This window comes from Miniopterus natalensis, chromosome 3 (assembly GCF_054644295.1).
Source record: "Miniopterus natalensis isolate mMinNat1 chromosome 3, mMinNat1.hap1, whole genome shotgun sequence".
In the NCBI taxonomy this organism is placed as follows: domain Eukaryota; kingdom Metazoa; phylum Chordata; class Mammalia; order Chiroptera; family Miniopteridae; genus Miniopterus; species Miniopterus natalensis.
Window position 1 is genome coordinate 72,988,475 of NC_142083.1, and position 20,038 is coordinate 73,008,512.

The 20,038-nt window shown below is 42.1% G+C and overlaps 1 protein-coding gene across 1 annotated transcript; it reads right to left on the reverse strand.

Annotated features, from left to right (window-relative positions):
• Window positions 1-227: 227 nt before the first annotated feature.
• Window positions 228-10,425, reverse strand: ZNF394 (zinc finger protein 394). Its single transcript, XM_016217706.2, has 3 exons — window positions 9,799-10,425; window positions 7,594-7,714; window positions 228-1,526 (listed from the first exon to the last, which is right to left on the reverse strand). Exons 1-3 carry the CDS (start codon window positions 10,249-10,251, stop codon window positions 454-456), a joined length of 1,647 nt encoding a protein of 548 aa, XP_016073192.1. The 5' UTR covers window positions 10,252-10,425; the 3' UTR covers window positions 228-453.
• Window positions 10,426-20,038: the final 9,613 nt, after the last annotated feature.

Here is a 20,038-nt window from a genome sequence, read left to right on the forward strand (position 1 = left end):
TTGTATGCACTGAACTATATGTATGAGGTGTTTTGGATGATAAAGTATTTGAAATCCTCTCTACCACCTAAGTAGAAAGACACTTCTAAGTTACTAAAATGAATTCTTGGGGAAGTAATTGGAGTGCGCAAGATCTGGTCCAAGAGCAGCAGAGGTAGGAAGAGTGGAGACAAGGACAGAACTGTTGCATGTCAGCCCTCACCCTTCTCAGAAGTCTCCTCCACAAAACCATCTGGTGGAGGGGCTCCCAACTTACACGTTTCTCCTTCATAGCAATACTCCATGAACATATGTCTTGAGACTAAGTCAGACTGAATCTATCTTGGGTGTGATGCCCAAGGAAATATGATCCACGACTGACTGTAATGCTCCAAAAGCCGGAGAATGTAGTTTCAGGGCAATGGTACAAAGAAAAGAAATAAATAAAACAGCTCACGCAGAAGCATGTCAAAATCATGGGACTTTATTTCTATGGATCCTTTGGTGTCGGATAAGGTGTGGACTCTGTCTAAAGCTTTCCCCACATTCAAGACATTTATAAGGTTTTTCTCCAGTGTGAGTTCTCTGGTGTATGATGAGGGTTGTACTCTGACTGAAGCATTTCCCACAGACAGAACATCCATAAGGCTTCTCCCCGGTGTGGATTCTCTGATGTTTAGAGAGGTCAGAGCACCGTTTGAAGCTCTTCTCACATTCTTCACATGTATAGGGTCTCTCCCCCTTATGAATTCTCTGATGTCTAAAACGGTTGGAAATGCGGCAGGTCTCCCCACATTCGGTACATTTATAGTGTTTCTCTCCTATGTGGATTCGTTGATGCCGATTGAGATGTGAGCTCTGTCTGAAGCTGTCCCCACATTTGGGACATGTGTACGGCTTTTCCCCTGTATGTGTCCGCTGGTGTTTAATGAGGGCAGCACTCTGACTGAAGCTCTTCTCACATTCTTGGCATTTATAGGGTTTCTCCCCAGTGTGGATTCTCTGGTGTTTCAAGAGGTCGGAACGATGTTTGAAACTCTTTTCACAGTTATCACATTTATAAGGTCTTTCTTCACGGAGCTGCCTCTGGGTCTCAAAAAGGCCTGAAGTACAGAAATTTTTCTCACTGTCAATAGATTTATGAGGTTTCACCATTAGAAGTTTCACCATTTCTAACCTCTGTCTGCACTTGTTGCCATGTTCACTGCCATTAACAGACCTCTCTGGTGACAGGCCATGCGGACAAAGAACCAAGTTTGAACTTCTGGCACTGTTCCCAATCTCATTATTTTTGGAGTCTTCCTCTTCTATAGGACCATTCTTGAGATCTGAGATTCTGGTGAGTCCTTGCTCTTCAGGAGAATTTTCAAGTTTCAGCAATGAAGGATTTCCTGAGTGCTTTTCTACAGTCTCCTCGTGGGTATCACCATCCTGGGACAACAGGAGAGCCTTCCCCTGGGACACTTTCTGTAGCTGCATCTGTGGCTCTACTTCTAGAATTTCTTGCTTTGGAATCAACTCTTTGTTCTCTGTTTTGGTTTCCAAACCTGAAATATTAAAATACAAATTGCTGACATTTCATCTTTACAGGAGTGAAAGAAATAAGTGCTAGCAGAAAAACAGCCCCCCCCCATGAACTTTTTAATCTCCATGAAACCACTCCTGAAGTTAAATTGTTTTAGATGTGCTCACATTTTCCTGTATAAACCCTGTTTCTTTGCTTTTATATTTATACCTGCACCCACAAACCCATGTCTTGTCCCTCTGCCCCATTTCACTGTTCTATGAGTCATCATATTATGACAGGCAAATCTGGAAGAGCTGTCATGAGAGGTGGTAGAGCTTTTATCCTATGTCTGAAGTACGGTTTAACAAAAAATTCTATTCTTGTGATGAGTTACAGTATTAGACATACCAGGTGCCTCCAATGTCTGAAGGCAGGGTCAGTGTGGGAGGTAAATCTAGGACTGACTGGAAGTCCATAAAGGAACAGTCAAGACACTGGATTCCACCCCCAATCCAGAATTCTTACAGTTTACTGTCCAGGAAGGCTGAAGCAGATAAATTCTGGATCAGTGACATCAGACCAGCTAAGAACAGGCAACAAGTACTACTACCATATCAGGGCAATCAAGTGAAAATTGACACACTAACTGGTACAACCTCAATGTACTATCCTCTCCTCAGGCTCAAACTATTGGCTCCAAAGCTTATATCCTCCAGGCAGAAATTTTTATAGTGGGAATTTTATAGCCTTATTTCCTATTGTATCCCCATCTAGAATGGCACCTGGCTTACTGCAGACACTCAATAAAATATTTGTTGAATAATCTCTCTACGGTAAAACTTACCAGCCCAGGCCAAAAGACCTAGAGACACTGACAAAAAGGAATTCTCAAGTATAACAGAACCTGATGTCCAACCCTACACTGAAGATCACCACAGTTCACGAGTCCTACCCCGACAGATTCCAGTCAGAATTCTTACATTTATTAAATACAAACAGAAAGTAAAAGACCACCAACATTTCAAGAAAACCTTGAACAGAAATGCTAATGAAACATGCAATGAGATTCCAAGATGGCAGGGACTGAGTGGAAGCTACAGTGACACTCTCCCAGGACCAAACTGAAATTACAACTAAAATATAGAAAAAACATCCTGAATAATCAACTTAAGATGAGCTGGAGAGCACCCTCATACCCAAGGATGTAAAGAGAAGATTGCATAGAGACTGACAGGAAGTGCAGAGGTGCGAGAGGGCTGGCTGGGCTCTGACAGGCAGCAGCTGAAGGTCCAGAGGGATACCTCAGCTGTAGGGGCTTCCCATTGAGGACTCTGGGGCCTAAACCCCAGGCTAGGCTTCTGGGCCAAGAGCACCAGAACTGAGAAAGGTGCCCACATAACATCTGGCTGTGAAAAGCAGCTGGGTTTCTGTCTCCCAGGAAGAGGCAGCTATAAATGCAGGCACCCTCTTAAAGAGCCAAAACACAAAGTTTCATGTGCAGCCACTCCCCTTGGGCTCTGGCAGAGGGAAGGCAGAGTAGACTAGAGCTATATGAGGAGAATCCAGGGTTGCTGGTTTGGGGTATGGAGATCAGAGGGCATCTGGATTTCTGTGCTGATTCATTCTCCCATAAGGCAGAGAACATCTTTCTCAGGCAGACCCTTACCAGCCAGGCACCTTTTGCCTGGGGCGGGGGGGGGAGTCATTCTGTCAGAAAACCTCTTGCCCCACCCTGTGGAGTCTCTACAGCCTGAGGTTCATTAAGAGACTGATAACAATCAGCCACCCCAACCTTGAGCATCCTTACAGTCAGTATTCTGAACTCTATAAAGTCTGAATAACAATCAGCCTCTGGGTGCTTTGCGTATTTGCCTGATTTGCTTCTGGACCTAAGGCTTGGAAAAGCAGACCTTGGTGTACATCCTGGTCCTGTCCAAAAACACTCAGCCCCAGCAGAGAACACCATAAGCTGTGGAGTTCAGAAAACTTCAAACAGGGTATTCAAGGCCAGTTACAAACAGCGTATGATATTGGCCTGTACCAGAGACCATCCAAAAGACTGGGAGTCCTAGCAGATTTACCTAATACATAGAAACAAATTCAAACAGGCAGCCAAAATGGGAAGACAAAAAAACAGAAACAAAAAACAAGCCCCAAATGAAAGAACAAAAGAATTCTTCAGAAGAAGAGCTAAATGAAATGGAGATAAGCAATCTATCAGACATAGAATTCAGAATATTGACTGTAAGGATGCTTAACAGCATGCAAAAAGATGTGAAAACTATGAAGGAAATTAAGAATGACATAGTAGAAATAAAAAAAAAAATCTGAGGGAATAAACAGCAGATTAGGGGAAGCTGAGGACCTGATCAGTGAATCAGAAAGAAAAAAATCACTCAGAAAACCAAAAAGAAATAATTAAAAAACAGGAGGACAGCTTAAGGGAGCTGTGGGACAACATGAAACGTAACAATATTTGCATCACAGGACTGCCAGAAGAGATCAAAAGTAAGCAAGGCTTAGAAAACCTGTTCGAAGAAATAATGGGAGAAGACTTCCCTAACCTGGTGAAGGAAAAAGTCATACAAGTTCAGGAGGCACAGAGAGTCCCAAGCAAGAAGAACCCAAAGAGGCCATAGCCAGACACATCATAATTAAAATTCCAAAAATTCAAGACAAAGAGAGAATCTTAAAGGAAGCGAGAGAAAACCAATCTATTACCTACAAAGGAGCTCCCATAAGGCTGTCAGCTGACTTCTCATCAGAAACTCTACAAGCCAGAAGGGAATGGCATGAAGTATTCAAGGTAATGCAAAACAAGGATCTGAAACCAAGACTACTCTATCCAGCAAGGCTATCATTCAAAATAGATGGTGAAATAAAAAGCTTCCCAGACAAAACAAGGCTAAAGGAGTTTATCACCACCAAACCAGCATTGCAGGAAATGTTAAAGGGACTGCTGTAATAAGAAGTTGAAACAGAAAGGATGAGAAACATAGGCATAAAGAAATAAAATGGCAATAGATAAGCACCTATCAATAACCTTAAATATAAGTGGATTAAATGTCCCAATCAAAAGATAAAGGGTAGCTGAATGGATAAGAAAACATGACTCAAATATATGCTGCCTATAAGAGACTCACCTCAGAACAAAGGACTCACACAGGCTGAAAAACAAAAAAACAAAAAACAAACTTCTGGAGGACTTTAAAGGAGAGATTGATAGTAATACAATCATAGTAGGGGACTTTAACACCTCGCTGACTTTACTGGATAGATCTTCTAGACAAAAAAATCAACAAGGAAACGGTGACTCTAAATGACACACTAGATCAGATGGATTTAACTGACGTTTACAGAACATTTCACCCCAAAGCTGCAGAATATGCATTCTCCTCATGTGCACATGGGACATTCTCAAACATAGACCACATGTTAGGACACAAAACAAGTCTCTAAAAGTTCAAGAAGACTAAAATCATATCAAGCATCTTCTCAGACATTTATACCATGGAATACTATGCAGCTGTAAGAAAGAAGGATTCCCCCCGGCCAAGCATGACTCAGTGGTTGAGCATCGACCTAGGATCCAGGCGATTGGGGTTCTATTCCTGGTCAGGGCACATGCCCGGGTTGTGGGCTTGAGGCAGCCAATCAATGACTCTCTCATCACTGATGTTTCTAGCTCTCCCTCTCCTTTCGTCTCTCTGAAATCAATAAAGATATATTTAAAAAAAAAAAAAAAAAGAAAGAAGGATCCCTTGCCCGGCCAGACATAGCTCAGCAATTGAGCATCAACCTAGGATCCAGGAGATCACGGTTCGATTCCTGGTCAGGGAACGTGCCCAGGTTACAGACTCAATCCCTGGTGGGGGTGGTGCGGGAGGTAGGCGATCAATGACTCTCTCTCATCATTGAAGTTTCTTTCTCTCTCTCTCTCTCCCCCCCGAAATCAATAAAAACACATATTTTTTAAAATAAGTAGATAAATAAAATACTATAAAAAATTCCTTACAACTCAAAGATATTAGTGTCTATATTATAAGGGCCTACCAACCAAGAACAGTGAATGGGGAAAAAACAACTTCACACTAAGCCACATCTATTGTGAAATTTCGTAGTAGCAGGAATAAAGAAAAGTTTCTAAAGGCTTCCACACAGGACCAACAGATTGTACACCAAGGATAAAATATCACAGTGACTTAAGATTTCTCAATAACAACATGGGAAGCTAGCTAGAAAATTCATAGTCTTCAAAATTAAAACATTATTTCTAACACAGAATGCTATGTCCAGCCACACTATAATCCAAATGTAAGAGAAAACTAAAGATATTTTCTGACATTCACAGTTTCAAAAAATTTAGCTCCCAAGTATATGCTCTCTGGAACACACCAGAAGAGTGCTCCATCAAATCAAGGGGGTAAAACCAAGGAAGAAAATGGTATGGGATCCAGGAAAGAAAAAAGGAATTCCCAGAGTAATAATGAAGGAGAGTTCTAGGAGAACAGCTGTGTAACAAGTCTGGAGAAGAAGCCTATTCACACTGGAGCAGAGAGAGCTTCAGGGGAATCTCTCCAAGGGGATATGAAAATGACGGAATATCTGATGTATGTGAATATGCTGAGAGGAGTTTTATATTTCTAACAGAAAGCTTGTGGGTGAACTAGTGTTCACTAGGAGGCGGCACATGCAAAATGAAACATTTTTAATTCCAGGGAAAACTGTAAAAGGAAAGTGTAAAAGCTGTAAAAGAAAAGTTATTCAGTATGTGGGTGAATATAGATAGTATTTTGTTTTTTAGACTCAATTGTTGATAGAGATATGTATTTACTGCCATTGTATTGTTCACATATATATTTTTCTTCTTCTTTCAAAAGGAATACTTGGGCTACTGTGTTAAGACATCATGCCATCAGCTGAACACCAAATGTTGACAAGGAAGTGGAGAAAGAAGAATTCCTGTATACTGCTGGTATCCTTTTGGACAGCAAGATGGGCAAATGTCACTAAGTATATTCTTGTCAGAAACTCCTACACATGACCATAGGGAGAAGGACACAAGAATGTTCAGTGTAATACTGTTTGTAATTGGTGAGAAACTTTCACCAATGTCCACTGACAGGAGAATGGATAAATGAACTTTGGAATATTCTACAATAAATATATGGATGTTAAAATGAATAAACTAGAGCTACATGTATCAACATGGATCATCTAAAAAGTGTAATGTTGGGAAAAAGGCAAGGTGCAAAAGAACCATACAGTAATACAATTTTATATACCATAAAAACATAAAAATAGTATATATATATGTTTTTATATATTTACGTGTTTATACACCTCTTTAGATACACACACACAGAGGGAGAGAGTGTATGTATGTATGTATGTGTGTGTGTGTGTGTGTGTGAATGTGGCTACATGAATATGTAAAAGAACATAAAACACACATGGAAATGATAAATACCACAAGATACTGGTTACCTCTGGAAAAGGAAAGAGGGGAATAGCTTTCAGGGAGGGTACACATACAGCTGTAACATATTTTTATTTAAAAAACATATGGCCCAGCCTGCATGGCTCAGTGGTTGAGCATTAACCTATGAACCAGGAGGTCATGGTTCGATTCCTGGTCAAGGCAGATGCCCAGGTTGCAGGCTCCCCAGTACAGGGAGTGCAGGAGGCAGCTGATCAATGACTCTCTCTCATCATTGATGTTTCTCTCTCTCTCTCTCCCGTCCTCTCTCTGAAATCAATAAAAACATATTTTAAAAAACATTTTTTTAAAATAAAAGTAGAAAAATAAAAAAATATGAAGCCAATATGGCTGATATTACAATTTTATAAACCTGGGTGGTAGATACACAGGTGTCCATTATATTTTTTTACACTTTCTGTATGTATTTTATTAAAAATGAATCGAAACAAGAAGCTGAATCTATCACCTAACAATACAGAAGAGAAAGGTCTTACTTAAGGTCACAAAAGAGACTCTAAGGCTCTCAACCTATGTCTGTGAATGGCAGTCTGGCTCAGGGATCAAACTGAAGCAAGCCCTTCACAAATGACACACAGCCAGATAAATGCAAAGTCATAGCACTTACTTGACAGGACTGTGTTCCCATAATCCTTCAGCGCGCTCTTCCTGTAGAAGTCCCTCTGAACTGGATCCGCATGCTCCCACTGCTCCCAGGTTACAGGCACATCCTTGACCTTCACCAATCTCTAAAACAAAAGATGACCATCCCTCAGCACCTGCTGTCCCAGGATAACCTTACTAGTCTCAGGATGAGGCCAGACTCCAGAGAAGAGTCAGCACTGAGAATGAAGTAACAAATAGCTGTTGCGTTTTTACCAGTGAATCTTATACTGATGGGGGAGTTTCAAAATGACCAAAGACAGAGGCTGCCATTCTCTTGCAATCCTGAAAAGCCCTTCTGTGAACTAATTTGGGGTAAGAGCAAAATATTCATTTGAATTACATCACTATGATTTATCAAAATGGAAATCTGATATAGATTAAAAATGTACAGATAATCACAAAGTCCTAAACTTCTCATGTGTGAAATACAGATATCTGTCTTAAGATAAAGGTATTTCATCAACAGCAGGTACTCAATAAAATTTCCTTTCCCTTCCTTGACCTTTGCACAGTAAGATTACCCAACAAGATGATCTTTTGAGATGGCTTATCTAAATGTAAGTTGACTATTCACAGAAGGTAAAGCCACACTTCCTAGAAAGGGAAGGTTCTAAAACTGGTACAGGGAGATGGTTGTCTCTAGATTCCAGTGATGACACACAAACTGACTCCAAGGATCTCTCACTCAATGACAGGGAAGGGAAATATTTGTTTTTTTAAAATTTTCTTTTATGTTTTGACATCTTTAAAAAAGAAAAAACTTTCTGGCTGGGGGGACTGCCCTTCCTGGGGCCAACCAATTCTTAGAGAGCAAAGGGCTCAGCTGAGACTGGTTAATCCAGAGCCATATCTTTTCTATCTGGCCTGGGTGTACCCCAGGAGGCAAGATTCCTCTGCCTTAATCATCCCAAGGCCAGGTACCAGGCAACTAGGAACCACCACTATAATTTACAGCTGATTCAAATTACTTAACCAATCCTATTGTTTATCCTGCCATGCCTTTCCTTTCCCTCTGAAACTCCAATTTAGGCTCTGACCTAACTTTTCCCTAGCTCCTGTCATCTGCCTCCTGTCCACCTGGTGTCTTTCCCATGAGGTTCTGTGCAGCATGTAATTCCTATGTCCAGGACCTGAGTGTAGTACACCCCGCCCCCAGCCTCTCCTCTGTCTCTGTGTGAAGGAAAACCACACTCCTGTGTGTCTTCTCTACTCTTAATACTCTGAATATTTCATTACAAACTACTTCACTTCTAACACCAGATGTGTGTTTCCACATGTCAAGCAATTCTCCAACAACAGCTGTGTCCTACAGTTTAACTCAATTCTGACACTATGGAGTTGGGCTCAGATTCCACAGGTTAAGGGGTCAGTCCTACAAGACTACCCCCTCCCCAACTGCAGATGCTAAGTGCAGGTCCACAACCTGTTTCTGACCAACCAGCTTTAGAACAGAGGTTCCCTCGACCCCTCTCTTTGGGTTCAAAATTAATTTCCTAGAGCAGCTCCAGAGCTCAGGCAAACAATTTACTTATTAGACTACCAATTTAGTATAAAAGGCTATGACTCAAAAACAGCAAGATAGAAGAGATGCATAGGGCAAGGTCTGGGAGGGTCCCAAGCTCAGAAGTTTCTGTCCCCATGGAGCTGGGGTGTGTTGCTCTCCCACTAAGTGGATGAATTTAATAAACCTGGAAGCTCCCTGAACCCCATACAATTGGGACTTTTATGGAGGCTTCATCACGTAGCTATGATCAATAATTAACTCCACTTCCAGCCTCTCTCTCCTCTCTGGAGTACTATTATCCACTGTGGGAGGAGAGAGTCGCCAAACCCTTAAAAAGTAAAAAAAGATCCTCACATTCAAAGTGGCAGGGAATTGCTGTTCTAGCATCCTGACATCTTTCTTGCCCCAATAATCTAGTTGGACAAAAGGGTGTATCACAATGGGTAAACAATACTCTCCAGTAGGTTTTGTTCTGAGAGATCTCTAACTCAAGGATCATGCCCTGGATGGATTTGTCAGTTTCCTACGAAAAGGAAAAAGTTTGTGTGAACATTCTAAAGTTCACACAAAATGTAATAAAGAAGAAAAATACTTCTGAAATTCATACACCTCCCGGACACCTCCATTCCCCACACTCCTACCACCAGCACACTCACTCCTGACCTGGAGTGAGGTCCCACCAAGCGCTCTCTGAAGAGCCCGCACTACGGCCGCAGCCTGGTCTCCGCTCCTGGGGTAGTGCTTCTGCACGCGGTCCTGGAGCTCCGGGGGCAGGATGGTTAGGAACTGCTCCAACACCAGCAGCTCCAGGATCTGCTCCTTCGAGTGCATCTCAGGCCTCAGCCACCGACGACAAAGTTCCCTGAGCCGGCTCAGCGCCTCTTCGGGCCCAGCCACCTCCTGATAACGGAACCGCCTAAAATACTGTCGACAAGTTTCAGGATCCAGACAGTCCACAGGCAGGTCGGACTCCCGAACTCCGGGTGAGTCGTCTTCCACTTTCACTACCAAGAGTCCATCATGTAGGGGCGGCGTGGCGACCCTGGCCCCTGCAGCCACCATCCAGGCCCCCGCCTCGGCGTCACAGCCTTGACTTACGATCAAGCTCGAACTCATCTTTCTCCAATACGTGCCGACTTTCCCGGAGTTTTGCCTTCAGGTGAGAAGAGAGGAAACCGTACAAAAAGCCGCGGAACTCATCGTCCCTCTTTAAGCAGAGGCGCACCCCACCTGTCCCCCTGCAGGAGTCCTGCCCGCAGCTATTCCACCTAGGACCGGCCTCGTCCGGTGACAAAACATCCACAGAAACTCTTAATCCAGGCCGGAAGTGCGTCACTGACTCCCTGCGAAACACCCTCCCGGCTATTTCCGGGACCTCTCTAGGCGCCGTGGAGGACTGAGATGAATCTTGGTGGTTTGTTGTCCCTCCCTTCCAGGGATACTCTTGTGTACACCTTGTTTTGTGGATATTGTGGATATTATAATCTTTCAGGTTACAGAATTAATCGATACTCTTCTTTTAAAACGTGAATGTCATTCTTTAACCCAGTCTGTGAATAAAGTTTGTCAGTTTTGTTTTAGTAAAAAATCCAACTGTATGAGTCGTAAACACTCATCCATGTGGTATTCATTTATACAAAAAAGGTTTGTAGAGTATCTTCCACATGCCACAGCATCGTGCTTGACACCATAGATACAAAACTGATGATGACATAGTCCTTGTACTCAAGTTGCTCACACTCTCCTGGGACAGACTTTTAAATCCTTACAAGAGAGTGTGGTAAATGCAATACTTTGGAGTGTATACAGTGTACATTTATAGAACCAGAGGTGGACATACACCATCCCTGGTAGGGGAGAGTACAGTGAAAGACATCACAGGGAAGATTAAAGCTTAAAGAGTCCATGTGGACTGAAAACATATTTCAATTCAAACATGGTTTACATTTTTTTAAAAAATGTATCTTTATTGGTTTCAGAGAGAGGAAGGTAGAGAGGGAGAGAGAGAGTTGAAACATCAATGATGAGAGTCGTCACTGATAGCCTGCCTCCTGCACACCCTCAACTGGGGATTGGGCCCATAGCCTGGGCATGTGCCCTGACCGGGAATCCAATCACAATCTCCTGGGTTCTAGGTCAATGCTCAACTGCTGAGCCATGCCCGGTCAGGCTCTCCCCCTTTTTAAAAACGATCAAGTTGAGAACACTCAGGTAGACACCCACAATGCAACCCTGAACAAATGTGCACTTTCTTTCTCCAGTCCTCCTTGGCAACGGGAAGGCCCCCTATTCAGTAGCAGGAGGACACAATCATGGGTCAAGACGTTCTGCTTCATGGGGAAACCTTGTTTGTCGTTTCCACCACTGATTCAAACCACGTAACCCTTCCATTCTTCACCCAGAGTGTCAGCAGCAACTTCTGTGGCCATATGCTTCTCATAAAAGGTAGAAGTTTGTGTTCATCATCCACTTCAATGAATTTCTGGCAGCCAGTGTCTGAGAAAGAAATGTTCAGCTTCATCCCAGAGCAGCTACTGCTTCCAAGGCACCACAAAAAAGAGCTCCCTTTCCTTCACTTTTAAGTATCAGCATGGACTCTGTGATCCCACCCTCTGCCTCCTTTCTATGCTTCAGTGTGTTTCTATTATATTTGTTTTTTAGCCTAAGGTTGAATATACAAATAAATCACTCTCTGAAGAACTTGGAGGTATATACATATGAACCACCTCTTCTTTATCCAATCATCTATTGATGAGTACTTGGTTGCTTCCATATCTTGGCTATTGTAAATAATGCTGCAATGAACATAAAGAGGTATATATGTTTCAAATTAGTGTTCTGGATTTCTTTGGATATATACCCAGAAATGGAACTGCTGGGTCATAAGGTAGTTCTATTTTTAACTTTTCGAGGAACCCCCATATTGTTTTACATAGTGGCTGCACCAAATATGGAATCCCACCAACAGCGTAGGAGGATTCCCTTTTCTACACATCCTCACCAAGACTTGTTTGTTGATTTATTGATGATAGGCATTCTGATAGGTGTGAGGTGATACTCACTGGAGTTTTAATTTGCATTTCTCTGATAATTACTGATGTTGAGCATCTTTTCATGTCTATTGGCCATCTGTATGGCCTCTTTGGAGAAATGTTTATTCAGGTACTCTGCTTATTTTTAAATTTTTATTTTTTAAAAAATATGTTTTTATTGATTTCAGAGAGAGGAAGGGAGAGGGGAGAGAGAGAGAAACATCAATGATGAAAGAGAATCACTGATCGGCTGCTTCCTGCGTGCCCCCAAATGGCGATAAAGTCTGCAACCCAGGCATATGCCCTGACCTGGTTCATGGGTCGACGCTTAAACAATGAGCCATGCCAGCTGAGCCATATTTTTGTTTTTATATATTTATTTTAAAAATTATCTTTATTGTTGAAAGTATTACAGATGTCCCCTTTTTCCCCCCATTGATCTCCTCCACCCCCCATGCACCCCACTCCCAGGCCTTCCCCATAAAGATGTCTGTGTCCATGGGTTATGCTTATAGACATATAAGTTCTTTGATTAATCTCTCTCCTCACACTCCCCCTCCCCACCTTCCTTCTGATATCCCTAAGTCTGTTCCATGCTTCTATGTCTCTGGATCTATTTTGCTCATCAATTTACTTTGTTTATTACATTCCACATATGAGTGAGATCATGTGGTACTTGTCTTTCTCTGACTGGCTTATTTCTCTAAGCATAATACTCTCCAGTTCCCTCCATGCTGTCCCAAAGGATAAGTGATCCTTCTTTTTTTACAGCTGCATAGTATTCCATGGTGTAAATGTACCACAGCTTTTTTATCCACTCATCTACTGATGTGCCCTTGAGAAGAATGTATATTCTGCAGCTTTGGGGTGGAATGTTTTGTTAATGGCAATTAAATCCATCTGATCTAGTGTGTCATTTAGGGTCACTGTTTCCTTGTTGATTTTTTTGTCTGGAAGACCTATCCAGTGAAATCAGTAGTGTGTTAAAATACACTGGTATGACTGTCTTGCTGTCAATCTCTCCCATAAAGTCCTCTAAAAGTTTTTTTATAAATTTAGGTGCTCCTATATTATTGGGTGCATATATATTTATCAGGGTTATATACTGTTGTTGGATTATATCCCCCTTAGTATTATGTAGTGACCTCTCTTGTCTCTTGTTATGATCTTCATTTTGAAGTCTATTTTATCCAGTATGAGTATTGCTACCCCAGCTTTTTTTCCCCATCTCCATTTGCATGGAAACTTTTTTCCCATCCCTTTACTCTCATCTTGTGTGAGTCTTTTGTTTTGACATGGGTCTCTTGTAGACAGCATATATTTCGGTCACGTTTCTTATCCATTCAGCCACCCTATGTCTTTTTATTGGAGCACTTTCTCCATTTATATTTAAGGTTATTATTGATAGATACTTATCTATTGCCATTTTAATTCTTTATGCCTATGTTTCTCTTTCTTTCTATTTCTTCTTCTAATTACAGCAGTCCCTTTAACATTTCCTGCAATGCTAGTTTGATGGTGATAAACTCCTTTAGCCTTGTTTTGTCTGAGAAGTTCTTTATTTCACCACCTATTATGAATGATAGCCTTGCTGGAGAGAGTAGTCTTGGTTTCAGATCCTTGTTTGGTATTACCTTGAATACTTCATGCCATTCCCTTCTGGCCAGTGGAGTCTCTGATGAGAAGTCAGCTGACTGCCTTATGGGAGCTCCTTTGTAGGTAACAGATTGCTTTTCTCTAGCTTCCTTTAAGATTCTCTCTTTGTCTTAAATTTTTGGCATTTTAATTATGACATGTCTGGGCATGGCCTCTTTGGATTCTTCTTGCTTGGGACTCTCTGTGCCTCCTGAACTTGTGTGACTTTTTCCTTTACTAGGTTAGGGAAGTTTTCTTCCATTATTTCCTTGAACAGGTTTTCTAACCCTTGCTTATTTTTGACCTCTTCTGGCAGTCCTATAATGTGAATATTGTTACATTTCATGTTGTGCCACAGCTTCCTTAAACTGTCCTCCTGTTTTTTAATTGTTTTTTTTTTCTTTTTGGATCTCTGATTTTTTTGTACCCTGTCTTCTAGTGCACTGATCATTCTCAGCTTCTCTTAATCTGCTGTTTATTCTTTCCAATGTATTATTTATTTCTGCTATATCATTCTTAATTTCCTTCATAGTTTCCACATCATTTTGCATGCTGTTGAGCATCCTTACAATCAATATTCTGAACTCTATATTTGATAGATTGCTTATCTCCATTTCATTTAGCTCTTTTTCTGGAGACTTCTCTTGTTCTTTCTTTTGGGGCTTGTTTTTTGTTTGTTTGTTTTGTCTTTCCATTTTGGCTGCCTATTTGGGTTTGTTTCTATGTATTAGGTAGGTCTGCTAGGACTCTCAGTCATTTTGGTGGGTCTCTGGTGCAGTCTAATATCAGACACAGTTTGTGATTTGCCCTGAGTACTGTTTGGAGCTATCAACAACCCACAGCTTGAGATCTCCAGGTCTCCTCTCCTAGGGCTGAGTATATTTGGACAGGACCAAGATGCACACCAAAGTCTGCTTTACCAAGGCCTGGGTCCAGAAGCAGACCAGGCAAAGACTCAACGCTCTCTGAGGTCTCCCTCTGCCTGCAGGCTGATTAATCTGATTCTCTTAATGAGCCTCAGGCTGTAGAAACTCCATGGGGTAGGGTGAGAGGTTTTCCAGCAGGGTGGGGCAATTACTGCCCCCGCCTCAAGGCAAAAGCAGTGAATTGTCTGCCTGAGAAAGATGTCCTCTGCAGCATGGGGGAATGACTCAGCACAGGAACCCAGACAGGTGCATTCTGATCTCAATCTCCAGAGCCCACAAACCTAGGTTCTCCTCACATAGCTCTAGTCCACTCTGCCCTCCCTCTGCTGGAGCTCCAGGTGAGTGGCTACACACGAAACTTTGTGTGTTGGCTCTTTAAGAGGATGCCTACATTTCTAGCTGCCTTTTCCTGGCAGACAGAAACCCGGCTGCTTTTCACAGCCAGATGTTATGTGGGCACCTTTCTCAGTTCTGGTGCTCTTGGCTGGGAATTCCAGCCTGGGGTTTAGGTCCTGCAGTCCTCAGTGGGAATCCTCACAGCTGAGATATCCCTCAGGACTCTCAGCTGCTGCCTGTGGGAGCCCAGACACCCCTGTTGCACCTCTGCACTTCCTACCAATGTCTATGCAGTCTCCACTTTCCCCCTTGGTTATGAGGGTGCTCTCCAGCTCGTCTTCAGTTGATTATTCATGATGGCTTTTCTATATTTTGGTTGTAATTCCAGTTTGGTCCCTTGAGAGAGTCTGTAATTTCCACTTAGTCCGCCTCCATCTTTAATCTTGGTAAATTCATTTTTTTTAAAAAAATATATCTTTATTGATTTCAGAGAGAGGAAAGGAGAGGGAGAGAGAGATAGAAACATCAATGATGAGAGAGTCATTGATCAAGTCTGCAACCGGGCATGTGCCCTGACCGGGAATCAAACCCCAATTGCCTAGATCCTAGGTCGACGCTCAACCACTGAGCCACATCTCAGCCGGGTGGTAAATTCATTTTTAAAATTTGTTTATTTAAATGAGTAAAATTACTGTCCTTATTTATGAATGCAAAGTCCCAGGTAGGATAAGAATTCCATATGACATCTCTATGGATTAAAGTTTAAATTATCAATTAATGATTTATGCAAAAGTGCAAAAGCACAGGTAGACAACCCCTACTTTAGGTTTTAGCAGCTAAGTGGTTGTATTAGTTTTTGTGATCTCTTTTGATTAGATATTAGTAAGATATGAAACAAGCCAAGGCAGATTTTTCAGGATTAATTTTTTGACAAATCCACTTCTAGAGAAACAAATTCACTACTCTCAAAGCTCAGATTTGTCATTCTAGAAATTTGGAGCAGCCCTAGCTGGCTTGGCTCAGTGGTTAGAGTATTGGCCCATGGACTAAAGGGTCCCAGGTTCAATTCCGGCCAAGGGAACATACCTCGGTTGTAGGCTTGATCCCCAGCCCAGTGGGGGTTCATGCAGGAGGAAACCAATCAATGTGTCTCTTTCAAATAGATGTTTGTCTCTCTCCCTCCCACTCTCTCTGGAAAGCAATGGAAAAAATACCCTCTGGTGAGACTTAAAAAAAAAAAGAAAAGAAATTTGGAGCAAAATGTAATAATTAATGATATAACTTGTCAAATGTTTATGTCTGATCTCTCCAAGTGTCTTGAAAGTCCCTGGAGGGCAGAAACTTTGCACAAGTCTACTTATTCATCTGTGAAGGAACGCTATCATAATTTGGTAGGAAAAGTTCTTTTCCCTGTGCTGCAGCACAGACTTCAACTAGGTGGGCAAGGAAATTAAAGGCAGGATGCAAATTCATAAGTAACAGAACCCTTTCCAGTACAGGCAAACCTTGCTCCAAAATAGTCTACCTATATAACTAATTACAGATCTAGAAGAGAATACCAAGTACTGAGGGCACTATAAGCCTTTTTCTTTTCCTTCCAGCAAGAGAATCTGCAGGTTCTGTCTACTCACCAGCTGATTATCAGTCTGTCTCCGGGTTGTGTTATGCACTCTAATCATGATATACTGTTTTTCTCAGCTCTTATCTTCCTCTCTCCACTAATGTAACTTTTCCTTTCACCTGCTCTCACTGATATCACGGAATAGCACACTTCTGCTTTCCTAATGCTATTTTTGGTGCTTTGTACACAGAGTTAATTGAATAATGTTAGTTGTCTCACCTTTAAAAATAATTGAGAAAATAATTAAGTGAGAAAAGGAAAATAGGGAGGATAAATAAGATGGATCTGGGGATAAAATGGGATTTGAAATTGCTTCCAGTAAGCTCCTATGTATTGGCAAAACAACAGCCCACAATTTGGCTCTTAAAAGCATCAATAGACAATGCAAGAAAAAAAATCAGTTACATGATTTGTAGGGTATTTTCAGGGGGAAAGTGAACTATTAATAGTGGCTTAGGAGAAATCCAGCTATTCTTGGTACGAAGAGGGAAGAGAAATATCCCTCGAGTGCCCAGGAAAAGGACACTGTAACATAATGGACAATATTTTCGCAAGATCTCCCAAGTAAATAAGATTAATGGATTTTACTGCCCCTTCAATGCTAGCTGATGGGAAGTATCAAAGCATGATTCAAAAAAAATGATTCCGTGATGAAAGAAAAAACTGTGCTTTAATATAAAGACAAAATTTAAAATGACTGGAGCAGCACTTTCCAGACCTTTTGCCATGCATACAGGCTAATGGTTATGTGAAATCCATTCCCATAACTACCTGGATCATCACCTTTTCTCTCTTCTTGAGATAGTATATCTTATTGTGGTTTATTGCAAAAACAGCCACAAAAGTAAAAGAAAAAAGGTAAAATGTTAGGAATACACTTTGTAGTTCCTCCTGTCAAAAAGTTGAGTATTTCCCCATCTTTTGAATTTGGGCTGGCCTTATAACTTGCTTTTATAACGTAATGTGGCAGAAGTGACACTGTCAGTTCTGAGCCTAGGTATTTCTGCTCTCTTGCTCTTGGAACCCATCACCATCAAGTAAGCATGTCTGAGCTAGCCTGCTGGATGATGGGAGGCATGTGACCCAGTTGCCTCCCGTCACTGCAGTTGACAAGCAACCAATGCCCAGCAGAACTGCTTAGCTTACCAGCAGTTGACTATAGACAAAAGAAAGAGCCCAGCAGAAGAGCCACCCAGACATGTCCAGACCAAACTGCCATCAGCTAAATAAATGGTTGTTTTTTTAGGTTACTAAGTTTGGGGATGGTTTGTTATACAACTAAAGTTAACAGATATACTTTGAAAAGCTAGGCCAACCCAATTTACGATATTAACAAAAAGATAAAATACTTAGAACATAGCAAGATATGTGTAAAACCTATATGAAGAAATATTTAAAACACTCCGGAAGGATCCAAAATTAGCCCCCCCCCCCCCCGGAAAGACATACCATATTCTAGGACAGAAAAAATCAACTTTGTAGGGATTTAAATTCTCCCTAATTAATATAAATTAAAAATGACCTCAATACAGATTTCACTCTGGAACTAGAAAAACTGATTCTAATGTTAATTTGAGAAAAAATAAAGAAGCAAGTATATTTTGAAAAAGAAACAATTGGGGGCATTTACCCTAAGATATATTAAAACCAATTATTAATCCTCAATAAATTAAAACAGCATGGTATTATCACATCTGTATACAAACAGACCAATGTCACAGAATAGAAAATCTAGAGACAGACCACAGAACATATGGGAATTTGGTATATGATAAAGAGAGCATTACAAATCAATGGAGGGGGTGAGGGCCGCAAAGAGACTTTTTACCTTGGGTAGTGATTTGGAAAAAAAAAGTTGGATCTATACTTCACATCATACACTAATTTTGAGTGGATCAAATAACTCAATGTTTCAAAGTGAAACTATGCAAAGTACTAAATGTAAATTGGAAGCCCTGCCAGGTTGCTCAGTTGGTTAGAGCGTCCTCCCAGAAAGCCAAGGTTAAGGGCTCGTCCCTGGTCAAGGCACATACGGGAAGCAACCAATGAATGCATAAATAAGTGGAACAACAAATCAGCCTCTCACTCTCCCCACCTCCCTAAATAAATTAAAAATTTAAAACTAAATGTAAGAAGTGAAGCCGTACAAATACTACAAACACCAAACATACCGCAGTGTCAAGTTGAGCCTCTGCAGTTAAAGGTCTCTCTGGAGATAGCAGGGGATTTTTCTTAATTTCTTCATTCCCATCAGGTAGACCACAACGCTAGCAAGTCAGTCTCCAAATGTCATCCCTGATGGCTGAAAACTCATCCCGTACACTAAAAAATAACTCTCCAGGAGTATCCAAATACGTGTGCTTTCTAATTCAGAGTGGAGAGGGCGAGCCTCATTTGGCGACGTATAAGAGTGGCGATAGTGACTCTTGTCTTGCCTGTCAAGCAGCTTTGTAAACGGATACAAAAATGAGAAATTATTAAGGATGGGATCTCGGTGGCTGAAGAAGCCCAGCAGAGATGATTTTCCTACTTCGCAGCGATGAGGGGTTTCGGCAACCACTCTCCGCAACCAGAAGGGCAGCGGACTTCGTCACACACCGCCTTCCAACCCGAGGCGCCGACAGAAACGCTTCCCTGCTCTCCCGCATTCTGATAGGCCCGCGAGACCGAGGCTGAAAAGAAAGCCGCGGCCCTATTGGTTAGCGGGCGTGTTCCGAGAGGCGCTTGCTGGGAGATGTAGTCCTAGTAGCGGCTCGCACCTGGGACTCACGAGTTTAATATCGGAGATTTCAGCCCCTAGAGCTGACTGAGGTGTAAAGAGGTAGGTGTGTCTGGAGATGGGGTGCGGGGAGTGGTGAGGTTTACGGGAAGAAGCCGAAGGGTTCAAAATTAAAGGGAAGTGAGAGTTGTGGGCTCGCAGAAAGGTAAGGACCCTACTTCGAATTGGGGCGCAGGGCGTTGAGGGTGGGCCAGAGCAAGTTCCATGGCAAATCGGATACTAGCAACTGTCGCCTTAGCAACCGCTCCAGACACCTAAGACCCCGCCCTCTGTCCGCATTCCTAGGAAAGAGGGGCAGCCCAGACTGTTTAACTGGCTTCGGGGTTGGGTAGGTAAGGAGAGTGACTCCGTTTCTCCACGGCTCTAGCGACTCTATCCCCGAGGTTTGGTGGGCGTGCAACGCCCCGTTTAGGGATGTAGGATTGGGTTCGCGGTCGGTGCCCCATTTCCCCTCCGATTGGCCCACAGCTCCTCTGGGGCGGGGCCTGGGGTTGGCACTTTCCGCCCGCAGCGAGGCGAGGACCTCCGGGTTTCCTAGAGAGGACTCGGAAGTACTCTCGGGGGTTGGATTTAT

Coding starts and splice junctions, on each gene's coding strand:
- ZNF394 (XM_016217706.2), bottom strand. CDS start 10,251: ATGAGTTCGAGCTTGATCGTAAGTCAAGGCTGTGACGCCGAGGCGGGG. Junction 7,715..9,798: donor TTGGTGGGACCTCACTCCAG/GTCAGGAGTGAG, acceptor CTTTTGTTTTAG/AGATTGGTGAAGGTCAAGGA. Junction 1,527..7,593: donor TGGGAACACAGTCCTGTCAA/GTAAGTGCTATG, acceptor TTAATATTTCAG/GTTTGGAAACCAAAACAGAG.